Source organism: Ochotona princeps, chromosome 5 (genome assembly GCF_030435755.1).
Source record: "Ochotona princeps isolate mOchPri1 chromosome 5, mOchPri1.hap1, whole genome shotgun sequence".
NCBI lineage: Eukaryota > Metazoa > Chordata > Mammalia > Lagomorpha > Ochotonidae > Ochotona > Ochotona princeps.
Window position 1 is genome coordinate 100,929,843 of NC_080836.1, and position 26,367 is coordinate 100,956,209.

The following is a 26,367-nucleotide window of genomic DNA, read 5'->3' on the forward strand; positions in this document are numbered from 1 at the left end:
AAAAATAAATCTTTCACAAAAAAGTTCAAGCCAGAATCAACCTTTTTTGTCTGTAAGTTACTCCTCTCAGCCTCTGGAGCTGAATGAGAAGCTAACACAGACGGTAAGAAGGACGCAGAAGGACCACAACATTGTCTAAGCCCCCACTGCACGAGGGTGGCCAGGCATCAGGTGCACCTGCTCAAAACGAGGAAAAGCATCCAGACACAGCTTGTGCGTGCAACCCTGCCCAAGCTCTGACCTCACTGCCTTGACCCTTGGAATACCATTTTTGCTAAAAGGAATACTGTCAGAACCCGGCAACGAGCCTTTTTATAAACCCAAACCTGTTCAGATGGTGTCTGATTCTATACCGCAAGTTCTGCTTTTATATCACACGCAACCCCATAGACATGCAGATGGGTACGAAACTATCTGCGGGATCGAAGCCAAAGCTTTGTGATTGAGACTTTTCCAAATTATGTTGGTGCCCACCATTCACATGCAGACCGAGATTTTTCCTCTCCTATCAAAGACGCAATGCAAATGGGTTCTCCCATATTAGTCCCTGGCTTTTTCAAATCAATATGCTGAATCCTAAGAACTGCCAAATACCAAGACACCTCTCACAGTCATTCATAGACATTTCTGGAAACAGCCCCGACCCCGTGCCTGCCATCCCCGAGGCTGTAAATTCAGAAGGGCTGAAGTTGACACTGAGAGTCACAGCTTCGGTGGAGCAATTTGGGGAGAAACTTAAGCACCAGAGCCGTGCCTTGAGGCAACTGGATTACAAAGAAAATTCCAAAAATGTAGATAAATTAGAAACACAACTCAGTTATTTGAACAAACCCTGAATTCTATTCTAATTGCCACAACTAAATTAAGGGTACATGAAAATAAGGCTTTTTTTTTCAGTTCAGAAATCATGACGTAGTGGAAAATCAAAATGTGTTTCCTCTTGGCAACTCAAGATCCATAAAAATTCTTTGTACTAAGAATTCAAAGTAGAAAATGAAATTTCTTTTAAAACAAAGCAATGTTCAATCCGTACAGAATTAGGAAATAAGAAATTTCCTAGACACCCTTACCACTTGAACACTTCAGTGGGTCCTCATCTATTGTCAAGTAGGCAGATGACACACTGTGTTTATCAATTTTCTTCCTCTTCAAATCCGCTCTTATACACAACAGATACTATACATGCAATATGAATACATACAAGGGCAATTTAAAGTACTTATGGAGAAGGAATTCAAAAAACACATTTTATCTTGTTGCAAAAAAAAATAATTTAAATCCTCACACAAAACGGGAAACAATGTATATCATGAAAAAGGCACACATATCCTCTGCTGCTGCTTTTCAAATCTGGCTTTATGTGAAGAAGCCTGAACCGGTCTGCGGGATGAGAGGCATGGGGCCCAGGCACCCCATCATTTCAGCCCCCCGCCAGCCATCTGAAGGCACCATCCTGGACCAGGGAGTCCCCAGCCAACCACGAATGATCAACACGACGCAGAGCAGAAAAGAGACGTCCTGGCCAAACCCTAATCAGACTGTCAACTCAGAATCATAGCCCATCAATGGCTGTTTCCCACCACCAAATTTCAGCTATAACTAACTGATACAACAGTGTAATCACTTGGGATTATGCCTAACTCAAAGGAATGAAACCAAATAAACTTTTCAAAATCAAAGAACTGGTAGGAAAGATATTTTCAGGGAGTAGAACATATGGGGGAGTCCTTGCCAAAATCATACTGAAAGGCACCACATATTCCTTGGTCCAGACCTACATGTAGTTGGGTCTATCACCTTACTAATGAATTAGACCTGGCAGCTTCACTCTGAGCTATGCCATCAGAAATGACCTGGTGGAGTTAAGTGGGACATGATCCTGACTGTCACCAATGTATCATTACAATTTCAGGTCAACCAACTAAAGATGTCTGTGGACAATCTCTATGAAGGTAAATGTGCTTTTGTACAAAGCAGGAAGTACCTGGGTGAGACAAAAGCAGATGTGTCGTTCTGCAAGATCAGCATCTGCTTTGTGCTGACAATGCTAACAGCAAAAAAAAAAAAAAAAAAAAAAAGAAGGAAGGAAGGAAGGAGGAAGGGAGAGAGGAAAAGAGAGCGGGAGGGGGAGGGGGAGGAAGAAGGGAGAAAGGGAGGGAGAAGGCAGGGGAGAGAGAGGAAAAGCAAGCAAGAAAGGAACAAGCCAGGCAGCCATGCATCAAGCTGCTTTAGGCAGAACTACAAGCTCTAAGCCTGCATTCAAACCGAAGCCATTTTGTAAAAGCACTGCGAATGCAGCATGCTCACTGTGTGCTCTCAAACTAAAAATTAATGGGCAGGGCAGGAAACCAATGGAAGAAATACAGGGCAGTCTGTAGGTGTTTATGCAAATCCAAACCAATAAAGAATGTAAAATCACATGCAATGGTATCAGGCCAGGAAAAAAAGTAGGGCAGGCAGACAAAACTCTTGATCAGTTTTCTAACTGGGACTCAGTCGGTCTCAGGGCTCCCCTCGGTAACAACACACCTCAGACAGCATCTCACAGTCCAGGTTTCCCCCATCCTGGGCTGCCGAGGCTGGGCACACCCTCTGTTGTTGACGCTGATGGCAACCATCTGATCACAGCCAGCAGTGGCGCTGAAAGTACAGCACATAACGATACCCCAAGGCACGGAGCTAAAAATAACACCTTTCCAATGGGAAGAGGAAAGAGCGTCTTTGGGACTAGGATACTGTTAGAGACGGGTGGGAAGAAAACACATCAAATGGCTCTATTCTATAATGAATCAATGCAGGAGACTTCCAGGGAGCCAGACCATAATTAAAACAAAATTGTTGATAGTCATCAAGAACCCCAGAAATGAGAAGCACCAATCACAGGAGACTACCCAAACTGAAGGACACGCGCCTGTCACGTGACTAGCCTGCAAAGAGCAGTGTCTTTAATTAGCTGCATCCAGCAGGCATTGGGTCAGATGAAATCGCAAGCTTCAATCAGGGACAGCCTCAGTACCAACATCAAAGCTGTGGATTCTGGGATCTTCAGAGTGAAGTAGAGTCAGAGTCAGGATGTGCCCAGCTACAAGCCGTGCAGTAGGCTTGGAAGTCAGAGCTGTGGGCCCCTTTGTACTAGCAGGTAGAACTTCTGGTCCAAGGCAGTCACTGAGCCACCGTCAGGTTACTTTATGAACCTGGCTTTGAGGCTGAGACTGGGAGTCTGGAAGCGTGTTCCTGCGATTGACTCAGACATAAACAGGAGCATCTAACCTGCGAGGACACAAGCTCTACATCGCACTAAGCCTGGCCTAGCAGGCAGGAGCAGGGGCTTTGCTGTTAGGCAAATGCATGTTAAAACGGGGGCACTGATATCTGTACCTCTTGTTTGGATTCTCACGCATCAGTTTTCTTAAGTAACAAGAATACTACAACCTGGGGAGGGTGTAAAAGAAAACGTTTGTCATGTATTTGGTACACAGTGGAGATATCATAAATTCTCAGAAATGGAAGCTGCTCTGGGCAAACACAACCTGGGAAAATGATGCCCTCGAACCACAGAGCTGCATCAGTGTGGCTGGCAAACCTCCAACGTAACGTGCTCATCTGAGGTAGTTATTAAGACAACTACCACTTGGGAAATGGAGGTAGATGCTTCATTCTTCAGCCACTGCCCCTCAGTGAAGGCAGGTCATCGTTTGACACTATTCGCTAGGAGGGAACTAAGTTTCAGGAGCCCAACAACAGCCTGGGTCAGATTCCAGCTTCATCCTGAACTCGCTCAAAAACAGTAACAACATGGGTCCCACTTTGCAAAGGCTGTGGAAATGCAAGAAATCAACCCAATGAAACATCTCTGCACCTGGCTCTTAAACATTTGCCACTGCAAAGAGCCATGAGCCAGGCAATAAGCAATGCCTAATCCCTTAAGAAGCTGAGTACATATCCATTATGCAAGAAGATCCACCATGACCTTAAAAATGCCTCCCACCTCTAGTCTGACTCTAATCTTGAACTCCCAAAGCGCAGGATTTATCACTTCCTCCACAGCTTCCCCAGAAAAGGAAACTGGATATTTGTGCCACAGCGCCATTATTTTACACGTCTCAAAAGTGGGTCACTGCGTGTGTCATCTCATTGGAGCTTCATCAACCAGTTACATTTGTCCTCATTTCACACAGTAGGGAAATAAAGCTAATGGAGAGGCCAGCTGCACAACTATTTAGGATAACTCTAGGACTTGAATTCAGCTTCGCTCAACTCCATGCCCTGGTCCCTTTCCATTAAAAAAAAGGTGGGGGACAAGGCATACAGGATTTGGGGTTCTCAATTTCAGATTTTCAGACATTCGCAACAGCTGAAAGCATGAGCAATTAGATCATGATAATAAAAGATTTAAATAAAGATTAAAGATTTAAATAAAAAGGAGGAGAGACAGAGAGGAAGATCTACTGTCTGATGATTCACTCCACAAGTGGCCTAAACAGCCAGAGTTGAGCCAATCTGAAGCCAGAAGCCAGGCACCTCTTCCAGGTCTCCCATGCAGGTGCAGGGCTCCAAGGTTTTGGGCCATCCTGGACTGTTTTTCCAGGCCACAACCAGGGAGCTGGATGGGAAGCGGGGTGGCCTTGATTAGAACCAGCAGCCATATGGGATCCTGGCACATGCAAGGCGAGGAGTTCAGCCACTTGGCTACCGTGCCTGGCCCAGATTATGATAATTTTTAAGCATATAATAAGTGTTAATGGCTTAGTTACAAAATGGTCCTTGGTAAGTCCCCCATATGCCCTCAAGGGCCATGAGCTTGAGGAAAATTTTCTCAAATTATGTGCTGGCAAACCTTCAAATACAGTCTCCCTCAAATATTCATCAGTTAGTAATGTCAGCTGTTACCAGCTACCATTTGCAACTTTCATTCCAGGTGAGATGACACAGAGTGATCCCTGATGTCCCCCTAGACTCTGCTAGCTCATATTTTTAGCAAGGAAAGCTCGCAGATTTTCAACATGAGTTCAGCCAAGCACAAGTTCTGAGTGCCTTAAATTTTGAACGGAAATCAGGGAGAGGTGGAAATAGAAACTATCATTAAAGGCTCGCTCATGAACACTTCCATGCATAAGGAGTTACTCTTAAAGTGATGCTCACCAGCAACCTTGGGAATAGAACCTGAACATCAAGGATCTCATAAAAAGTTCCAAGCACTCCATTAGCACGTGCCCTTCCCCCATTACCAGTGTCCCATCTCTCCTAGAATAATCTCTCAGTTCAGCAACACAAAGAAGGCCAGCACAGATAACCCTAACAGCCCACTAAGCACAGGACGGTTTGCGTGACCGGATGAGCTACTCCTGCTGCAGACAGTGTCCGCACCCACATCCTTTCCTCCCATGTCACTGCCCAGTGGTCCTTGAAGTCAGTGACAGTTTTAAGTGCCTCTGATTATTGCTTCTACTGCCCACCTCAATGCTAGAACTCTCTGACTCTCCTCAATTGTTTCCTTTATCTCCTCTCACTTCCATTGATCCTAACACTGTCTGTAACTTCCTCTAGTTTCCACAGAACCAGAACCCCACCTTAACTTTCCGGATTTCAGCCTCATGCTCAAGTTCCAGTTCCAGTTACCAACTGTGGACTGGCACATCTCCTCTGGCTGCCTTGGAGTGGACCCAAAGACCTGAAGACTTGAAGAGCCTTCTCTGCTGCATCTCCTTTTTGCTCAGTTATCCAAATGAAATTGTCAGCTACCCTTCTCCCCATTCCCACCACTGATGTCTAACAATCAACTGACAACTGAATTGGTGACTCCACTCATCAAACCGTTCAATCCACCCTTTCATTCCCTCTGTAACAAGCTCCATTTCACACATCTCCTATTGTGATCACTTCTTGACTGTACTATATATCAAATGCTGTGGAAGTAATCTAAAACATAGCAATCCACACACACTCACTAACGCAAAATGCCCTAAAACGTCACTGGTCATACTCACTGTAATGCTCTTCCGTGGTCTGCTCCAATGAGTACTTTCAAGCTTACCGCCCATTACTGCACTTGATACCTCTCAGTGGCAGCCGATGAGCCCTTCTCTAAAACTACCCAGGACTTGTGTTTTCCACCCTTCCCTATGAACAAATCCAAACAATTATTCCAAAGTCCAATCCATTAGAAATGTTAATCAAACTAATTTTAATGGGAAATTCTGATCACATGCTTTCAACAATAATAGCAGCATTTTAATCAGTTAAGTTTTTTAACACCCTCCAACCAAAAAGACACAAGTGGAATTGAACAAGTTTGGTTTATTAGTCACTGAAGCAAGGGAGAACCCGCACCATGAGAAACCGTGCAATGTCTCTGTTGCAGGTGCTACCTAGCCTGGTATGATTTGAACTCTGTATGATCCAAGAATAACACTCTAAAGTGAACAGAAACAGAAGCAATTCTATGCTCAGATATCTCAGCAAACCTTACTTTTACAGAAAGCAAGGCTAATGCTGTAATTCATACAGAAATAGCTGTCCATTTATCTGGCACTAAGAACTGAAAGAAAAATTTTAGTATTTTCTGGGGTAAGCGGCAGCCTTGTTTTCATCTTAGACACAGTTACATACTGATCTTCTTCGAGATCATCTATGTCCTTGCATTCAACAGAGACACCATCGCAGGATTCTGAGCATCAAGTCAGCTCCCAGCAGCCTCAAGGTCTACCTGGAAAGATCACATCAAGTCAGCTCCCAGCAGCCTCAAGGTCTGCCTGGAAAGATCACATCAAGTCAGCTCCCAGCAGCCTCAAGGTCTACCTGGAAAGATCAGATCAATTCCCAATGTCAGCAGTCGCTCTTCTCTTTCTCAGTTCTTGGTGCCATCACGATGTCTACGCAGACATTTCCTTTTTTCTTGGACAAAGATGATGAAGAATAAGACAAATCACTCTTACTGCAGCAGCAGCAGCAGCAGCAAGCTCAACAAGATTCCACCCAGAATCCAGCTGGCAAGAGTGGGTATCACACTCGGAGGATACAAAAAGAAGGGCTGGGGCAGGCATTTGGACCAGTGGTTAAGATACTGGTTAAGACAGCCCTTCCAATTTTGGAAGCGTTTGGGGTTTGATGCCAAGATCCTGCTTCCGATTCCAGCTTCCTGCCAGTGCAGACACTGAGAGGCACAAGCAGCTGATTTCTGCCACCCACATGGAGCCTTGGGTCAAGTTCTCAGCTCCCGGCTTCTGTCAGACTGGGTTCTGGCAGTTGGAAACATTCATTTGTCTCTCACTCATCTCTTTCTCTCTGTGTCTATTTCTCTGACTCTCAAAAAAAAAAAGAAAAGAAAAGAAAAGAAAAAGAGAAAGGGTAAAGTAGCAAGATTAGGGCTGGAAAAGAGAGAATGTATTTTATATAATGTTCTTCAACTCACCCCGAATGATGTGGTATACATATTTGCTGATCAGCAAACCCCTATGGCATAGTAAACCAATAATTATTTTCATCCTGGCAAACAAGATAAAGTTTTCTGCTTAATAAAACATGAAAGTTGTACACTGTACTTAATCCAAGTGCATAAATGCATTTAGAAATTCATTAGTGAGCTAATGTCTTTATATCTTTGTAGGTATGTTTATGTCTTTATTTCTGTTCAATTGCTCTGAAAAATCTAAACCAGTAAGTCTTATCTTTGATTCTGTCTCCAGTAGATACCATCAGAATACTGAGGGAACTCCCCAAGTAGGAGGGGAGACGGAGGAAGAAATGAGAGCTTCACTTCAGGTTATACAGGTGAGAAACACAGCCTGTAATGTAAGGCATATGTAAAACACAGAAATGGTATCTGGAATTACCATGGATACAGTTTCTTTTCAAGGAGCTAACTCACTACAACAAGCAAGTTTAGAATGGAAACCCAAGTCCATCTAGCAGGGCCTATAACCAATGAACTCACGAGAACCACCTTGCTTCCCACCAGGAGTGGCTTTCAGTGTTGGTCACCTACAATCTACAGCATTTCTGCCTCAAATGGCCGTGTCCAGATGTCACTGTCATTGAAAGCACCAGGGCAAGAGTGTGGCCTCCAGTAAGGCGGCAGGGGCAGGTGCGGGAAGTGAAGGGTCCTCTTAAAAGGTTGGCAGCAGCTCCAAGTTCTCACTTGCTCCAGAATGGCAGCCATTTGAGAACAGGTGCTGGCCATCACCTAACCCTGTCCCTGGGAGACAACATTTTGATGAGTGCTCAGTGTCGACATTTTGTTACTTAATATTATGATCCTATCAGAAATCTCTTGTCTGATAAGCTGAAAATGAGGCTGGAAGATGAAGCTGACTTGCAGTCATCAAAATGGCGTTCTGTCAGCTGAGAACCAATTTCCAGCTTGACATGATTTCAGTTTGTTGCCATTTATGAAATGGGAATTCTCCACTCTTTTTTTTTTACTTGACAATCATCCTTATCTATATTTGGTGTAAATCAAAACTTAGCTAATAAACTTCACTTACATATTTTAGATTTAATGCATTTTTTTAACGATACAGTTCCATAGGTTCTGGGATTTCCCATCGCCTCCCCTCCACACATACTGATTTCCCCTTGAGTATTACAATGGGTAGTCCTTCATGAACTGTCTTAAGTCTGTCATTCTGCTATTTAAGTGTTTCCCGACACTGTAGGCATAAACAATGTCAGAGTCCAGCATTCTACTGTCACGATATATTCAACAGTTTCACTGGGAATCTATCTTGTCCACTCTCAGTAAGGACAATCAAACTCCGTGCTCCATAGTGGACACCCAATTCCACCCACTCTCATGAGATTCCTCCATTATGCAAACCGATCACATGCTCCGAAAGATTAAGACGAGAAACTTCACATCCAAACTTGTCCTGTTCACCTCTTCCAGTGGAAATTTTCACCAGACATGAGGCACCCTTTTTTCTTTCAATATCCACCTAAGGATCCGAGGAAGGTCCCATCGGACAGCAATTTCACCTCCCAAGGCTTTCACTTTGTGTAGTAAACGAAGGGCTTTGTGTAACACACAAAAGGTTCAAAAGAGAGTTTTTCTCAACATTTTCAAGCCTGCGTAGGAGCTGCTGCTGGGCCACGGGCAATGAACGAGTTAAATGCGCCAAGTGAGCAGTGAGCTCCAGCAGAAGAGACAGGGAATGCAGAGTGGAACTGAACGGGAGCCCTTCACCCTCTATGGCTTGAGAGACACCCCAGAAACCTTTAACAATGCACGGAGGTGATGGCTTTTACCACCCTGTGTGGGAGACAGGCTGCTTCCCCTTGGCTTAGTGCTCTCACACAGAGTTGACACAGTGGCCCAGGGAGACCCAGGGAGACCCAGGGAGGCCCAGGGAGGCCCAGGGAGGCCTAGGGAGGCCCAGGGAGCCCCAGGAAGACTCAGAGAGGCCCAGGGAGGCCTAGGGAGGCCCAGGGAGCCCCAGGGAGGCCCAGGGAGGCCAGGAAGACCCAGAGAGGCCCAGGGAGGCCCAGGGAGCCCAGGGAGCCCAGAAAGACCCAGAGAGGCCCAGGGAGGCCCAGGGAGCCCCAGGGAGGCCCAGCAGTTCTACAGCCACAGTCAGTGGTGGGAGCACATTCATCCCACTCTGCAATGGCTACTTCTACTTACAAAAAAAACTTCCTCACACAAAGCAAAAATATCAGAATTGTTTCTGTGCATGACACTAAATGTTTTGTTTGTATTAACACCATATTGACATGGCAACTGAGGAGAACTGTGTTACAGTAATCACCATGTATTTGTTGTAATCCTGAGAATCAAATGGATTCAAAAGTTCCTTAAATCAAAAAAAACAAACACAAAAGAAAACATTCTACTGGTATTATTGAAGAGCAACATTTATCTTAAAATATATATGTTCCATTTGAAGTTCAAAAAGATATACCAAGTAGGGGCTGGCATTGTGGTGTAGCAAGTTAAGCCAACACCTGCAAGTGCCGGTATCCCATATGGATGGTAATCTAAGTCCGGGCTGCTCATTTCTGACCTAGCTCCCTGTTAATGTGCCTGGGAAACAGCAGAAGTTGACCCTGCACCCATGTGGGAGACCGAGATGGGGTTCCAGGATCTGGGCTGTGGCCTGGCTCAGCCCTTTTATAACTTTCCCTGACACACAGAGAGAGGGAGAGATAGATAAATAGATACATGAATAGACACAGCACTGTTGGTCCTAGAGATCTCCATTCCCCATGGGTAAGGGTATGCCCACTCTGCCCCATTCCCCACCCTGCCCAGCCCTAGGGCACAAGGTCCTGGGAGGCACTACTGCTATCTCTGCTGTGGCCCTGAGAGGAGGTAAAATCCCAGGAAAATGTTTTCACATCATACAGAGAATTGGAGAAACTTCATCTCAAGGTTTACTGGAGGATTAATTTCGTGTTACCTGGCTAGGCCACACACCTAGGTATTTCCTCTAACACTACTCTAGGTGTTGCGCTTACTGTATGACTAGATGAGAGAAGACTAAGAATTAGAGACAAGCGGATTACCCTGTGTGGTGTGGCTGGGCCTCACCTGCACACACTGCCTGCTTCCACTCCTCCGCTGCTCCTCTGGGAACCTAACACTGACACTGACTCAACCCCTCATTTCCTCTGAATGGAAAAGAGGCATTTGGCAAAATAACAACTGCTTGGGAAATCAGATCATTAAGAAACCTAGGTAGAAAAGAACCGTCAACACCCTTGTGACACTGACTGATTTTCCCATTTTCTCCTTTCACTGATTAAGTATGATATGAGTCTTTTGCAAGTTCCGGGCCGGGCACTGGTGCAGCAGAAACCAGGGCACATGGGTAGAATCTGGGCTCAGGCCTCTGCTGGGTGTGTAGACACCTACCACACAGTGTTACATCTTGGTGTGAAAGTGGCATGGGAAGACCACTTTTCAGAGATGTGAGGCACGAAGCACACAACCTAGAAGGATTAATGTTCACTAAAGCATAGCTAGGGGCCAATGTTGTTGATAAACATGCCATTAGGGAAGCACCTACCTCCTACCTCTAAGGAGGAGAGAGATGCATACACGGGTACTGAATGCGGACATCACACAACAACTGGGACACATCCAGAGAGATGCCTCGCTGGGTGATGGCTTCGCTGTGCACTCAGAGTGCACTCACGCACATGAAGACCTCACTGGGGCCTCACAGTAGGAATCAACATGGTCTAGGCCAGCTGCTGTGACCCACAACATCACTGAAAAATGTTTTAGAGACCGCGCAGGTGACTGTGTAGGTGACGGCAGAAGAGCTGATTCAGTCCCAAAGCTTTTCAGGCAAAACAGGGTGTTGAGGAGCAGGCATGCCAGTGAGGCAAGCAAAGTTAGGCAGCGCCAGCCAGGCCGCTGGGTCAGAGACCTGCATGAGGACCCCGAGGGCTGAGAAGCCTTTTAAAGAGCTTCCTAGTGCAACAATGCAGACGTGGACAGAATAGAAATGTCAGGAAAGAAAAGGCTGCCCATGTGTTGTCAAACCCCTCCCATAGGTATGGGCATACATACATTTTGACTAAGTAATCGTTCTGACATCTAAACAGCTGAATTTCCATAATTAGAAGCAGTAATACAAACTCAGAAGACATTTGAAAAATATAAATGGTGGGAGTTCTAGATGCATCGGCAGGCAGTCAGGGGTGTGACACTCTGTGCACGGAGGCAGAATTTTAATCGACAACATTCTGAATGGCTTGCATTGTGCTTCTCACACACAGGAATACGGGACAGCCTATTCCATTAGCTTAAGCACACAACAGTAAAAGATACGCCATCTTTTAAAAGCATGCTCTAGCATGACCTATAACAAACTGTTAAAAAAGAATTAGCCTGTTATGCAATTCTTCCTGCATTAATCTATCCATTTTGCTCACTTGCATTGCCTAATTTTTCCACTCTAAATTGCTCACATACAGGGCGAAGGGCATTTTTACAACCCTGCCAAGGAAATCTAGACAGAAAATGTATCGTGAGTGGAACCCACTTCCATTCAAAGTGTACCAAATTCTCTAGGCAGACAGTTGCTTCAATACCAAAGAAAAGCTAACAGCATCTTGAAACTGGGTTAAGAAAAGTTTTGCAGAGCAGGTATTATGGCGTATAAGGTTGCGCCACTGTCTAAAACATCAGCATCCACCACTATGGGTACCAATTGGGAACCTGGATGTTCCACTTCCAATTCAGCTCCCTACAAATGCACTTCAGAAAGCAACAGAAAAGGCCCAAGTGTTTGGGTCCCTGCACTCCTGTGGGAGACTTTAAAGAAGTTCCAGCCTCTGGCTTTGGTCATCCCAGCCCCAGCTGTTTTGGACACTTGCAAAGTGAACCAGTGAATGGAAGATCTTGCATTGTCTCTCCCTGTCTCTCCTTTTCTCCCTCTGTAACTTTGCTTTCAAAAAGACGAAAAAAAAAGAAAAAAAAATCCTTTGCTGTTTGCAATGGCACCAACCTGGATCACAGAGGCATTTGTAGCTGGTACCCACACTGCGGCAGGTGCCGTGAGCACAGGGGTTGAGGGCGCAGAAGTCGACAAGCTGGGCACAGGTGGGGCCTGTGAAACCCGGGCTGCAGCTGCAGGTGAAGTGCACTCCATCCACGTAGCAGGTGCCGTTGTTCTGGCACGGGGACGAAGCGCACGGGTCCACCTTTTCCTCACAAGCAGATCCGAAGTAACCTGTGAGAAAATGCGCAAGAGACTTACAAAAACGAAAATAAGTCTGCACGTCATAACGAACAAACAGGGCCTGCAGACTTGCAGTATTCATGGAGCACTGATGAACTTGACCAAGTCAGAAAGGTCAGCATTAGTAGTACCCCTAAGTGAAACTGTTAAGTTCTGTGACTTCATTTCTTAGATGTAACATAAGGCTGCTGAGACGGTGCAAACATACATATTGCACGGTGGTATAGTTGGATACACATGTGTGCATGTACATGTGTGCATGCAAAATGCCACAAAACCAGTGCTGAATACTCCAAGGGGGTGGAATTTGCATTAGCAAAGGGCTTCCTCCTTCCTCTTAGTATAATTCTGGGGGAACATATCCCTTACCTGCTTTAATACATAATATACTATGTCAAATTGAAAAATGAAACTCATATAAAATTATAAGCAATGAAATAAACCTCTCCCATCCTTTTCCTGAGTGCATGTTTTTAAATAATAAATAAAGTTATTATAAAGGCTAAGCAAAATGGCACAGAGGCTTATGTTGTGGCATAACAGGTAAAGCCACAAGCTGCAATGCTGACATCCCATATGGTTCCCTGTTAATGGTCTGGGAAAAGAAGCAAAAAGGATGGCCCAAACACTTGGGCCGCTGCCATCCACGTGGAAAACCTGGAAGAAGCTCCTGGCTCCTGGTTTTTGTTTGGCGCAGCTCTGGCCTTTGGAGTCATCTGGGAATGAACCAGCATATGGAAGATTTCTTCCTCCCTTTCTCTCTCCAACTCTGACTTTCAACGTAAGAAAATAATCCTTAAGAAAAAAAAGAGAGAGAGAGAGAGAGAGGACGGAGGACAGAAAAACTGATCAACTACCCCAGCCAATCATTGGCAGTGAAGATCTGGGCAGACGGAGACACTAAGATGGACTATGGCAGCCAGTGGATTCGGGAGAGATTTCATCGTGATTGAGTGGCAGGATCACCAGCATTTCAGGACTATTGAACCATCAAAACCTCTTGAGAAATTTGTGGTGTTGTTAATTTCTATTTTTCTTCCTGTTGTTGATTTTGTATTGTGGCCTTTCATTAAAGAGGGATGTGTGGTGACTGTGTAATGGAGACTATCATGTCCAGATGTGAGGATGCAGTGCAGTGTGCATCTCTACTTCCAGATCTAAGATGGACTCCCAATGAAACTATTAGCTGTATCTTGACAATAGGATGCTGGACTCTGCCATTGTCCACGCCCGCAATGATGAACAGGTGACTGTTTATGAAGCTAAAATAAAATAAAAAAAAACTTTATAAAACTGGATTGTGAAATGTTAAAATAATAAAATAAAAAATGCATAATCTCAAACTTAAAAAAAGAAAGAAAAAAGGTAGCACAGTCGTACAATGGATATCGGATGGGCACAGGAAGATAGTGAAGGTGGACACCTGCTCCTCAAAATGCCGTGCTGGTGAAGGAAAGCTCGTCACCGACACAGGCACTGGGGTAACCTCTGCCGGGGTAGAAGACGGATAAAGCTCATCACCGACACAGGCACTGGGGTAACCTCTGCCGGGGTAGAAGATGGATTGGCAGCAAACGGATTCATGAAAATTTCCCATGTGGGATTGTGACCGTGACTGCACAGCTCTGAAAATTTACTAAAACGTGCTAACTGTACTCTTCAGATAAATGAATTCTATCATATGTGAAATGTTGTAAAACTGTTAAGTTTCTTGCACTTCAGATGTGGTTATTGAAGAGTGATTTTTATAATGACCTCTTGTGCATGATTAGGTGTTTCCTAATGGGTCTCCAGGCCCATCAATGTTTGTGCTTCCTTAATGATGTGTATCAATAAAGCTATGGACCAAGTCTATATGTCTTTTAAAAGCAATTTGAGAAACTAAATTAAGACTATTCAAATTTTAGGGATAAGGTTAACTAATTTTACAGACACACAGTATATATTCTACTACTATATTTCACTTTTCTTATCTACATTTAGGTTTCTATTTATCCATCTTCACACAGGACTCCTAGCAATATGACAGTGTTTACTGTTATTGTTAAGGATCTAATGAATATATGAAACAGGCTACCAGATTTATGAATGAGTGGATAAATGAAAAGCAACTACCAGATTTCATTCTTTGAGTTGCCGCTTCACAAACTGGTACAATTTGGCATATAAGTAAGTATATGTACGTGTGCATAAATATGGAGAGAGAAAGAGAAGAAATACAAAGCTATTCATCATTCATGAATTTCCTGGTAGATTTCACTGTTAGAATCATACTGAAAATATGTCATACAATCCGTTTTAGCAACATTTACGTCGTCCAGTCTTGCCCAGCAGCTGAGGTGACGACAGCTCCATTCTCCTTTTTACTCAGATGTATTCCATTTTACTCAGGTTGACAAGAAGATACTAAAACATTTATCAACATAAGACAGCACTGTGTGCCATCGATTTTCAAAATAGATTCAAAACTCTTCATTTTAGAACAAACTAAGAGCATTCTTCTCTGGGTCTAGGAAATGAAACACAGCTGTTGGAAATAAGAATGGTCCCTTTAATGTGCTCACTGCAAATATAGTGTCATTGGGTATGACACTAAAAGTAATTAAATGTTTTTCTCTTAAGCTGAAGAAGTAAACTTGAAAAATGCATTGACCAGGTCACCCCACAGCTTACATTCAATAAGAGAAAGGCCCCAAGTTGTGTCACACACACACACACACATACACACACACAAACCACGAAAAGGAGCTCTAGTTAATCCTGCAGACCTACTGGTCTCCCCCGCCCCAGGAATTCAGATTCATGATAAACACCCCTGCCAAAGCAAGGTGCAAAGTTACCTGAAACAACAGCTCAAGATGATTAACAAGATTAAAAATTTTCAGGCTCAAAAGCTAAACTCAACTTTGAGAGAAAATGTAGATTCTTTTTTTTCCTCCAGCAGAGCAATACAATGGCCACATGAGGTCACAGGAAGAACACAGAAAAGATAATTCATCAAAGAAAAGGAATGCTTGAAAACCCTCTAAGATTGAAGTGCGAACTTCATTGAAAGAATATTTATAAAAATCAAAGGCCAGAAAATTTAGAAATAAGAAACATACTTATTTGAGCATAAAAATGAATAAAGATACTTGGAACTTCGAGAACACAGCAGAAGAGTTCCCCATGCCAATAGTTTGACCTTGGGTCTCCAGCCTCCGGGACCGCGAGGAGGCAGTTTCTGTTGGTTAAGCCCCCAACTCTGCGATATTTTGTTATGATAATCCAGGAAAACTTATATAACAAGGGGTATCGTGACACAGGGAAGCAAGACCTAAGATCTTTGGATTTTACGATTGTGGCAGTCTCTCTCGCCCTCCTTCTCCCTCTCTCGCTCTCTCGTTCTCTCGTTCTTTCACCTTCCATATTTTCACATGGAAAGAGGACTGAGATTATCTTCATAAAGACATGGTGGGTTCTAAAAAGATGTGTGTCAATTATCCTGGAACAGTTCCCAGGCTAAATGAATGACTGAATGGGATAAAAACTGTAAAGATTGGAGCAACAGCTAACACTTACTGGGTGATAATATGTGCCTTTTTGTGAATTATTTCCGTAACCTCAACGTAATAATGGAATGAAAGACCTATTAGAATCCCTACTTTACAGACAAGTAAAGAACAGCACAAGCATGTGAAATGACCTGTTTAAGTTTACACAGTCAGGGCTTGGTGTTGTGGTGCAGCAGGTTCAATTGCCTCTTGCAATGCCAACTTCCCACATGGACATCAGCTGCTCCACCCCAAATCCAGCACCTTGCTAATGTTCCTGAGAATAGCAGAAGATGGCCCAAACTCTCCCACTCGATAAACCTGGACAGAGTTCCAGATTCCTGTCGTAGAGCCCATTAAGAGCCACTGCAGCCATCTGGAGGGTGAACCAGCAGATGGACGATTGTGGTTTTTCTCCTCTCTCCCTAATTCTGTCACTCAAATAAATAAAAAACATTTAACTCTACATAGTTAATTGATAACAAAACTTGGATACAAGGTTGTCTACTATTTTTGCACTGATGAACAAATTAAGACAATATTCTGATATGTAAGCATAACTAGGACGAATGCTTTTCTCTTCTGTATCTGTTCTTAGTGAAAGCAGAAATAGGAGACTTGTTGATCAGGTCAAAACAAAATAAAAAATGAGTTTCAGAAAGTAATGACTCTAGTTTCCTGTTTGCATTTGCAGTTGCAAGTGTTCATATAATTTACATAGACTATACCAAGTAGAAGGGAAAGTGCAAAATGAGGAATAAAAGGTCAAGACTTGGGGAAGAGCCAATATTTAATATGGACAAGAGAAGCATGAAAAGTGAACCAACACTGGAGGCCAGATCACAATCGGTCACAAATGGTCTTCTAATCATGCCAAGGAGTCTGTATTTCACTCTGAGGACACTGGACTTCATCTACGTAAATTTTTAAAAAAATATTCCTACAGCCGGGTCATCTGCAGGTTGAGTCAGAGGTGATGAAGACTGGCAGTAGGATGCCAGGTATTCAGCAGATCATCTGAGGTGAGGGGTTGTGATGACCAGTTGGTAGGATAGGCATAACAAAAAGACCCAGAGAGGAGAATGATTTTACACACAACAACGCCATACAAGGACCTGCGACCAAGGGAAGAGAAGACGGAGCCCAGGAACACAACAGAACAGGAGTCAAAACCCAACTTCCATCAGGAGTCAAGTGGGCAGTGTAGCTCAGGAGTGTAACCCAAGTGTAACACAACAGGTGTGACAGGGCCTTGGGCAAGCCAGAGAAAGAATTTCCAGCTGAGAGGTATGACTGCCATTCATCCATAACTTTTGGAAATACAGTATCGATTACCAGCTGTTCTGAATTTTCAACAGAAGTCTGCAAAACAGATTATAACTGAACCTTTCTACTCTAAAGTGTTGGCAAATCATGTCTCAAATAAAATACATCTATGGGCCACATACACGATTTCTCTGGGTGATTTCATGTCCTACAGCATGGACTTTGGGAGTGAAGGAACTTCACCGTAAGCATCACCTCCATTCATTAAACTGTTGAAACTGCCCTGACCACTGCTTCTGTGTTTCTGGGCTGGAGATTTTAACACCTGTAATTTATATTTCTTATGAAGCTTAAGAGAAAAATTGATGTGAAGTTCTTGGCACAGTGATGCTCCAAAAAGAAGTGTTCCATAAGAAGCAGTTGTGATTACAATGTGATTCCCAAGTTTCCGGACCTGGGGACAGTGTGGGTGATGTTGCTAGCAACTGCAGTGGACACTATGGGAGGAGGCTCCACTGCACGGCTGGGAGGGCTGAGTGGTATGAATTCAGCCTGCTGCAGGTCAAACAGAGATGTTTCTGCAGTCGATCAGCAGTCACCAAGGAACACAGGCCTATTGATCAAGAGCACGGCATGGCCTAGAGGACAAGGACTGATGGTCACCGGCATATGTCTGGAAGTGGGATGCATGGGCACAGATGCTACCACTGTGGGCAAGTGACCAGTCAAGCTCTGGGCAACTGTGACATGGCTAAGCACAAGGCATAAGAGGAAGCTGAGTCAATTCAGAAAGTGCTGTTGCTTTGGCTAGCAACGTTGCATTTCCTCTGTCACCTGAGCCTTGGTTATTCTCTAATTCATAAGACATCCTTTCCTAAGTGACTCTTGTGTCACCAAGAGTGGAGAGCCCCCAAAATCAGAGCTTGAATCTTCCCAGCTGATGTGTGAATTTACGCCAGATCTCTCATTACTTTTTGTTTTAATACCCTGGTGTGCAACATGGGGAGGAGCAGTGTTGAACAAGATGATGTACAATGCATGTCTGACTCTCTTTCCACTGAGCAGCGGTTCTACGGAAATGTCACGCTGCCAACAGCCTCTTCATTCAGTGAAGCCCTCGGAAGCACACTGACCTGTGGCAGCCAGTCTCCACTGTGTGACCAATTTAAATAGATGCAAGAATCTGACGGAGTTGCATCCCTGGATACACATAAGGAAAGAGAGGGTGAAACCGGGGAGTGCTCACGCGCTGCGCTGTACAGACACATGGTTAAGGGGCCATTCACTACCTGCTGCTGTACCAGTAAAGCCAAGAATTGGCAGACAGGTTCTCCAAACCCTGCCACATGCTGGCCATGCCTAGCAGAAACCGCTTGCAATCCTAATACTATCTGAAGCTTCAGGTAACCTAAAAGTTGATGACAAGACAGTGATGTTTTCCCTCTAAGCCAGGAAACAAATCAGAATGACTCCCTTTGGCACTGAAGCTCAATATTTTATTGCAAGTTCTTTATATGTGATCAGGCCAGTAAAAGAAATCAAGAGAAGAGCATAAACCATAGAAAGGATAAAATAAGACTTATTCACCAGACTATGATTTCATACAAAGAAAATCTAAAGAACTCGACAATAATAATCATAAGAACTTTCAAGCAAATCATGTTCTCTCTGATATAATGCAACCTCCATGTAAAATGCAAGATAAACAGATATATAGGTAAATCTATGTTGTATAATAGAGACTGGCATCCCGGGAAGTGAAGATAAATTGCAGTTTGCATCTCTACTCCTGAACAAAAGGACGATTTCCTTGCATGTATTTATTACTCTCTGAGAACACACCCCAGTCTCCCACACGGGTCGCAGGAACTGAAATGCTTGGACCATCAGCTGCTGCCTGTCAGGTGCACATTGGCAGCAAACTGGAGTCAGCAGAGTGGGAGGGGAATGCAAGCATTCTGCTATTTAACTTAGACTTTCCAAGAGGGGAAGACGTGGCCAAATGTCTGTCCCTATAAAATTCCTTAAGAGCTGTGCCTGGTGAATTCATCAATAATAATCAGTTAAGGCGAATGGTCTTGAAAATTCTCCTTGCAGAATAGGCAAAACAAATGAACTGTGGTGGAAATGGCAACAGGATTAGCAAAGAAAATTGAACACTCTTGGGTTCAATCACACTCCTAGGCACATTTTAACTCCAAAAACATGAACCCCAAAAGTTCAAGAACATACATTATAAAAGAAATATTAATAATTTCAAAGTGTTTGTATCAAGATAAATTTACCCTCTGATTTCATTTCACACATGTTTTGAAGTAACCTCATATGTAGAAGGATAAGCAGAATATGGTTTTCTGTAGCATGATGTCATAAAAATAATAGTGTTTCTGAAGTGGCTAAGAGACTAAATAAACTGTAATAGATGAGTAATGTATGCTCCTAACTGGAAGTTACTGAGCAAATATTTTTAGATTTACAATTTTTCCTTAAACAGTAACAAATGAAAAACTGTTTGATACCGTTAACCAAGAAGTATAGAGAATAAGGAACATAGCAATACCTCTAGGTGAACTAGCTCGGGCTGTGCAGACCTCAGAGGACACGCATCGAGACAGTTGAAAGAAAACACAAAAGCCCCAAGGAAAGACTGTCTCCAATACATGGTGGCAATGCCAGCAGCCAAGAGACTTCCATCACAACAGTGATCACAACAGCTTAGAAACGATGGACTCAAACAGGGCAGCACCTGTCGGAGTCGTCACACCACCACTTGGGGGCGTTCCTACGCCACAACAGTGCGTGTGTTTGAGTGGTAGCCTCCCTTCCAATTCTTGCTTCCTGGTCATGCACACCCTAGGAGCAGCAGGCGGAGCTCAGGGAGGCGTCTTTGCCACCCATCTGAGCGCCTTAGCTGGAACATTTCAGGGGTGAACCACCGGATGAATGTCAAGTCACTCATGCTCTTGCAAATAAATACATTTCTTCAGAAAGTCTCGATGAATAAAATTAGAAATAGAACTGCAAGAATAACCTAAAGAATAAACAGTTAATGCCAGGTAGCTGCCGGTTCTGTCAAATTTTGCATTTAAACCAATTTTTAGATGACTATGCCTGCTGAATATTTGTTATGTAAATAAGAAAACAATCTTTGCTTTGCACATATTATGGAAATTGGATATTTAAGACCAAAAGAAAACACTTCTGGAAGATTTCAAATTGTAAGTCAATGAAGTCACTCTGTGTATTGTTAGAAACCTCTCTAAATGCCAGAAATTTATGAATATACAAAATGAAGTGATACTGGCAATTTTGCAAATAAAGCCCATTTCCACATAAAACGTGATGTGCACAGATACTGAAAATTTAATTTAATGAACTTACTGCTTTGAGAAAATGGCTCAATTCAGAAACCCAGGAATCCCACCCTTCTACTGCTCTCAACTCCCAGATTCAGCAGTCAGTAGGCTGTTTCTGAAACATATCACAACTCCCAAGTGCTTTACGGCATCTCTGCTGCTGCCGTCCTAGGAAAAGCCACAATTACTTCTCCTCTTTCATCACAGAAAGAGGTGAGATCCTGTGCTTTATCTTATCCAATAACCAACTGTTCAAAGAACAGCAGAATGATCACAAAATATAGCTAAGATCATGGCTTCCAGCTATCTCAGGATAAACCTGAACTTGCCTTCCACTGGCAAGAAGCTCTGCTTGCCTTTACCTTCCTGACCGCAACCCCTTGTTTTTCAGGCTTTGGTCCCACAATTCTCCCTTCAGCTCCCAGTCCTCCTCTGGAGACTTGTGACATGCCATTTCCACAGCCTCAAGTACCCTGATCCTGTCTGCTTTCAGTGCTAGATCGTCTTGGCTTAAATGTTAGACACTGCGGTCTAGGTGCATATCCCTTTGTTGTTCAGTATCATGGCACCTGCTCACTGGCTTCACAGCTTGCGAGTCAATGTGTGATGATGCTCTTATGTACTGGCTCTGTAGCTGTCCATCATCATAAACTTCCAGGAGGAGGAGTCACCTTGCATTTTCCCATCATTAATTCCCATCAGCCAGCATAGTGCACTAATGTACATGGAATAATTGGGTGGGTGGATAGTCAGATAGCTGGAGGGGAAGGATGGCAGAAGACATACTCATATATCTTACACAACACAAATATGAGATTAGCTTGAATTCTTTGATTTATTTTGTTGTGCTTGATTTCACGTTTCATTCCCCCCCCTTTTTTGTCATGTTTCTGTCTTCACCTAGTCTTGACTTTAGGAATGTTCGTCTCACAGAATAAACAGATTTGAAAAAAGCGGATGATAGATACGCACTATGTCTTGTAATTTATAATGAGGGGATGTGTAAAGCATGACTGTTCGATGACTTTGTTATGGTTGTGTGAGTGAATAATCATCAAATCATAATGAGGGCGGATGATATGGGTTTCCTGAATTTTCTGCCAAGTGGTGTGAGGCCCGCAGGAGAAGGTAGGATCCTGACTCGCAGAGGGCAGGACAGAGCAGATAGCTGATGGGAGTACAAATGAGGCCATTCTTAATTCTTGCAAACATTTGCGGCTTAGAGGTGCAGCCAGGCTGCCAGCTAGGGGGTGGCAGTGCCAGCCTTCCTCATGTCTGTGACTACCACAAAGTACACAGGTCAGTGAAATCTCACTGGAAAGTTGGGTTTTGCATTGGACCTCAAAGAAATTCAAGATTTTACTCAACAGGCAAGGAAGTGAAATGATAGAATCAGAGAAGGGGTTTTGGCTGATGTTTATGGAAAAGTTAATTAGGACCACATTTGTTCTTGTTCTCAGACAGCTATGCAAGATAAGGGTAAGGAGAAATATCCAGGAAAATCAATTACAAACCCATCAGATATAAAAGCTCCAACAGGATTGTACTGAAGATGTAGCTTTCAACTTCTAAGAAAACCAATTGAAAGAAAAATATACCTTAAGGACATTTTCCTTAGCAGTACACAAAGACAAATTTAGAATCCAGACAGGAAAATGAAAAATAACTAGGGAAAATACATAGGAATGTTAAAGCAACTTTCCCCCAGTTTAGAATCAATAGATAAAAAGGTAGAAAATGTAAATTCACTCAAAGTTTATAGCTATATGTGCAAAAAAAATAATTGGCTGTTAAAAATGGAAACATAACTCCTTTATCAGGACACAGTCCTTGCAGATGAATGCAAGAAGAAAGGCAAGGACGAGCCCAGACCAGGTCAGGTTACAGTACCCGCTGGCATACGTGTGGGTCAAGTCTGGGGGCAGGCCAGGCTTAGCCAGTTCAAAACATCCACTGGTAGATCTGAGAACCAGAACTGGGTACACCTGGGGCTGGATGGGGCTGCAACACCAGCCAGTTCACACGGGGGGCTGTTTGGGCCTGGGTAGGCTGTAGCACACACCAGAATGAGGTAGAACTGGAGGCAGGCTGGACCAAACTAGGCTGAAGCACCTGCTGGTGGATGCCGAGGTGAGGTGAGGCATGCTAGCCTGGGGAAGGTGGGTGCCTGGTCAGTGAGCCCCCGGGGCGGAGGGTCTGATGAGACCATGGTCGCCTGACCTGGGTCCTTGTGCCTGCCTGCATGGTGGGTGCCAGGTGCATTAGCCCCAAGAGCAGGGGTCCAGCAACCCCCAAGACACCTGGCCTGGGTCCGTGGGTCCCCTGCCCACCTGCGAGAAACTGGGCTTCCTCAGTGGGAAAAAGAGAGTAATAGACAGCTGGCACAGATCCACATGGGAGATATGGCAGCCTACTGAGGCCTACAGAGGACATCTGTACCATGCCAGAGGAAGGAAGCAAAACAAATTAGACAACAAATATCCCAGCCCAAAGAAGACAGCAAATACCTAGCAAATGGAAATTCAAAAGTCGACTATGTCAGACAAAAGACAATGAGAGGATCCCCTCATTCTTGGATTGACAAGATAGACAACATTGCAGAACTATCGAAATCACCTGGGCAGAACCCTCAAGCATGCACCACATTGGAACCCTGGGTTGATATCGGGTGGCCATTCCCCATCCCGGGTACTGGGAAGGTTGCGAGGCTAACAATGGCTTCTTCCCTTATCTATCCTTCCCTCAGAAACAGAAAGAAGAAACAGAAATTTTGAAAACAATGGTCACACCTACTTTTCTAGAACCCTTGATCCTTCCTACCCTGATCAACTATGTTAACGTCATCCAAAATTTAAAAAAATAGTAAAATACATTATAAAAAATGATGATGAAAAAGAAAATGTAAAAGAATGGAAGAGGAATCATCAGATTCCTTTGTTTCCCTCTGTAACCAACACTGAGATCAACCATGCCTCTATCTCCAACAAGGCCTTGAAATCTGGTGAGAAAAACAAACAGCAACGATAGCCAAGCAGGTAGAATCATCAACACCACTGCCGTTGAAGCAGATAGAGCAGGCCGACACGGATGGGAGCTGTGATGGGATACGGCTGCAGGGAGAACAAATGATGAGCCAATGACAGCCAGGTCTAGTCCAGAGGAAGACGAGGATGGAGGTTAAGGAAAGGTGGTGGAGGTAGCTGGGAGCATCAGCAGCCAAGACTTCGCGCCTCACACAGCTTAGCTCTAAGATGAATGGCGCCCTCCAGAGGACAATTTCCAAGCTCTTGTATTTGAAGAACATGAAAAAGACTAGCAGCTGGAGTGAAAAAAGGGGAAAGGACAAAAGTCCTGAAAAATGGGTCCAAAGCTGACTTGGTCTCTTCCTTCTGTCTCTCTTTGTAAATATTTATTTATTTTATTGGAAAGGCAGATTTACAGAGAGAAGGAGACAGAGAGAAAGAACTTCCATCCATTGAGCCACTCCCCAAGTGGCCCCAACGGCCAGAGCTCACCTGATCCAAAGCCAAGAGCTTCTTCGGGGTCCCAAGACTCCGGTGCAGGGTCCCAAAGCTTTGGGCCGTCCTCGACTGCTTTCCCAGGCCACAAGCAGGAAGCTGGATGGGAAGCGGAGTAGCTGGGACATGAACCAGTGCCCATATGGGATTCCTGGTGCCACTGAGCCACCACGCCGGGCCCAGTCTCCTTCTTCTCTTACAGCCACATCAATCCGTGACTGTCTCCACTGCTGCCACCTGAGCTCCCTCCACCATTACAATCCCCCTGCATCCCAGGATCAGGTCCCCATCATGTTCCTTAACTCTGGCCTTTATCCCATTTACCCTCCCCCTCTGCCTGTCATTTATCTTGCCTGTTCATAACTGAAGCCCATGTAAGCACCAAGCAACTGCAACACGGATAAGGAGCTAATAAACAGTATGTGAATGGTAAAGTCTTCAATGACATATACACTGGACCACATCTGTATGACAGAATAAAATACAGCCACTCACAACACTTTAGAAAAATACAATTATTTTGATGAATGTCAGAGACACGTTCTGTCAAGCAGCTCATTGGAAGAGAGTGCACAGAAAGTCCCAAGTTCAGTTTTCTGAAAGAGACATTGAAAAAGAGACTTCCAAGAGATTCACCTCATTCTCTGGGAGAACAGGTAACAGGAATTCTCTTTCTTTGAGCATAGATTTCTTTGATAATTAGAAAGTTATAAAACTCACTTCAAGTACTATATATACTCCTAATTCATCAAAGAAAGAATGGACCATGTAAAATGTCGAGAAGTGGTAAACGGATTATAACAGGTAAATGTCATCGTGACCAGAAACATTGCTATTGGGGAGTTCAAAGTCAGGAAAGTGCCCTAAAAAGGACTAATTATTCATATATAATATAACCCAGTAGAACTGGGACAGGAAGTGTAGTGGAAAAACATATCAGAATAATCAGACTGTGCAATCAGGGAGAACCACAGCGTTGACACTCAGCTGCCTGTTAGAAGCGGAATGCCAGATTTGATGTGGGAGGGGAAAACAGAACTTAAAAAGGCTTATGAATCATAAATATAACATGACAAATTATCAAACCATTGTTTTACGGCCATGACTTTGTTTGTCTTAGACCTGGGTCCCTTTGCATTCACCCAAAGATGTTCATAGGAATTGGAACTGAAGCCTGAACAGCTCAGCAGGTGGCCTGGGGTTACAAACCATGTATTTTGGCCAAAATTAAAGATAAACTGAGCTTCCTCCATGGTTGTGATCTCATGTTGGGCATGTGTAAGAAGATAATTCTGCCTCAGGGGAAAACATCATATTTATCCTTACAATACGTACATTTCAGTTTGAAAGGACCCTGGGTTGTTTTGAAGAACAGTGAACATCTTCCATCTCATAGGGAGAAGGAAGCTTTTGTCAGAGACTTCTCCACAAATGACAATTGTATCTCCAGGCCGAAAACAGAAGAGCAACCAGAACAAGGCTCTGGAAAGTGAAGCAAAGCTGACAGACTTCTGGAGTGTAGTCAAAACATGGGGGCAACAACCAGAGCGGTGTGAGACTTCTGTCTGAGGGTCCCACCCCAAGGAGCAAGACAGCTGTGATACAGAGCACGCAACCTGCTCTTTCCTGTCCAGGGCAACTTGGGAAACAGCCTGGGCCAGACACACCATATGGAATGACGGAGGGGGCCGAGAAAGAAGAGAAGCAGAGAAGGGGATCCCCAAATTCTGCATGACAACTCTGCCCTCTTCTGGTCATGATCCCAGCCCTGAAAGCAGCTGGCGTCTCTCAGTCTAGCCAAGAGATCCACCTGCTTACTCTGGTGGCCACTGGCTAATCCATCCTGGTGATGCAGGAATGCATCCCCCTTTACAACATGCTAATGTAGAACAGTTTAAGTATTTACTCATTCACTTAATCAACAACAGTTTCATCTGTACTTAAGGCCTGGATGCTTAAGATACAAAAACAGTCTAGCATACCGCCCACATGAGCCTATAATCACTGA

General features: G+C 44.0%; 1 protein-coding gene across 1 annotated transcript in view; it reads right to left on the bottom strand.

Moving 5' to 3' along the window:
• The window catches only part of DNER (delta/notch like EGF repeat containing), a 304,451-nt gene that overhangs the window by 59,656 nt on the left and 218,428 nt on the right, over positions 1-26,367 (bottom strand). Inside the window, exon 8 of the mRNA XM_004576747.3 lies at positions 12,453-12,677. Within this exon, the coding sequence (XP_004576804.2) occupies positions 12,453-12,677 (225 nt within the window). The remainder of the gene's footprint in view (positions 1-12,452; positions 12,678-26,367) is intronic.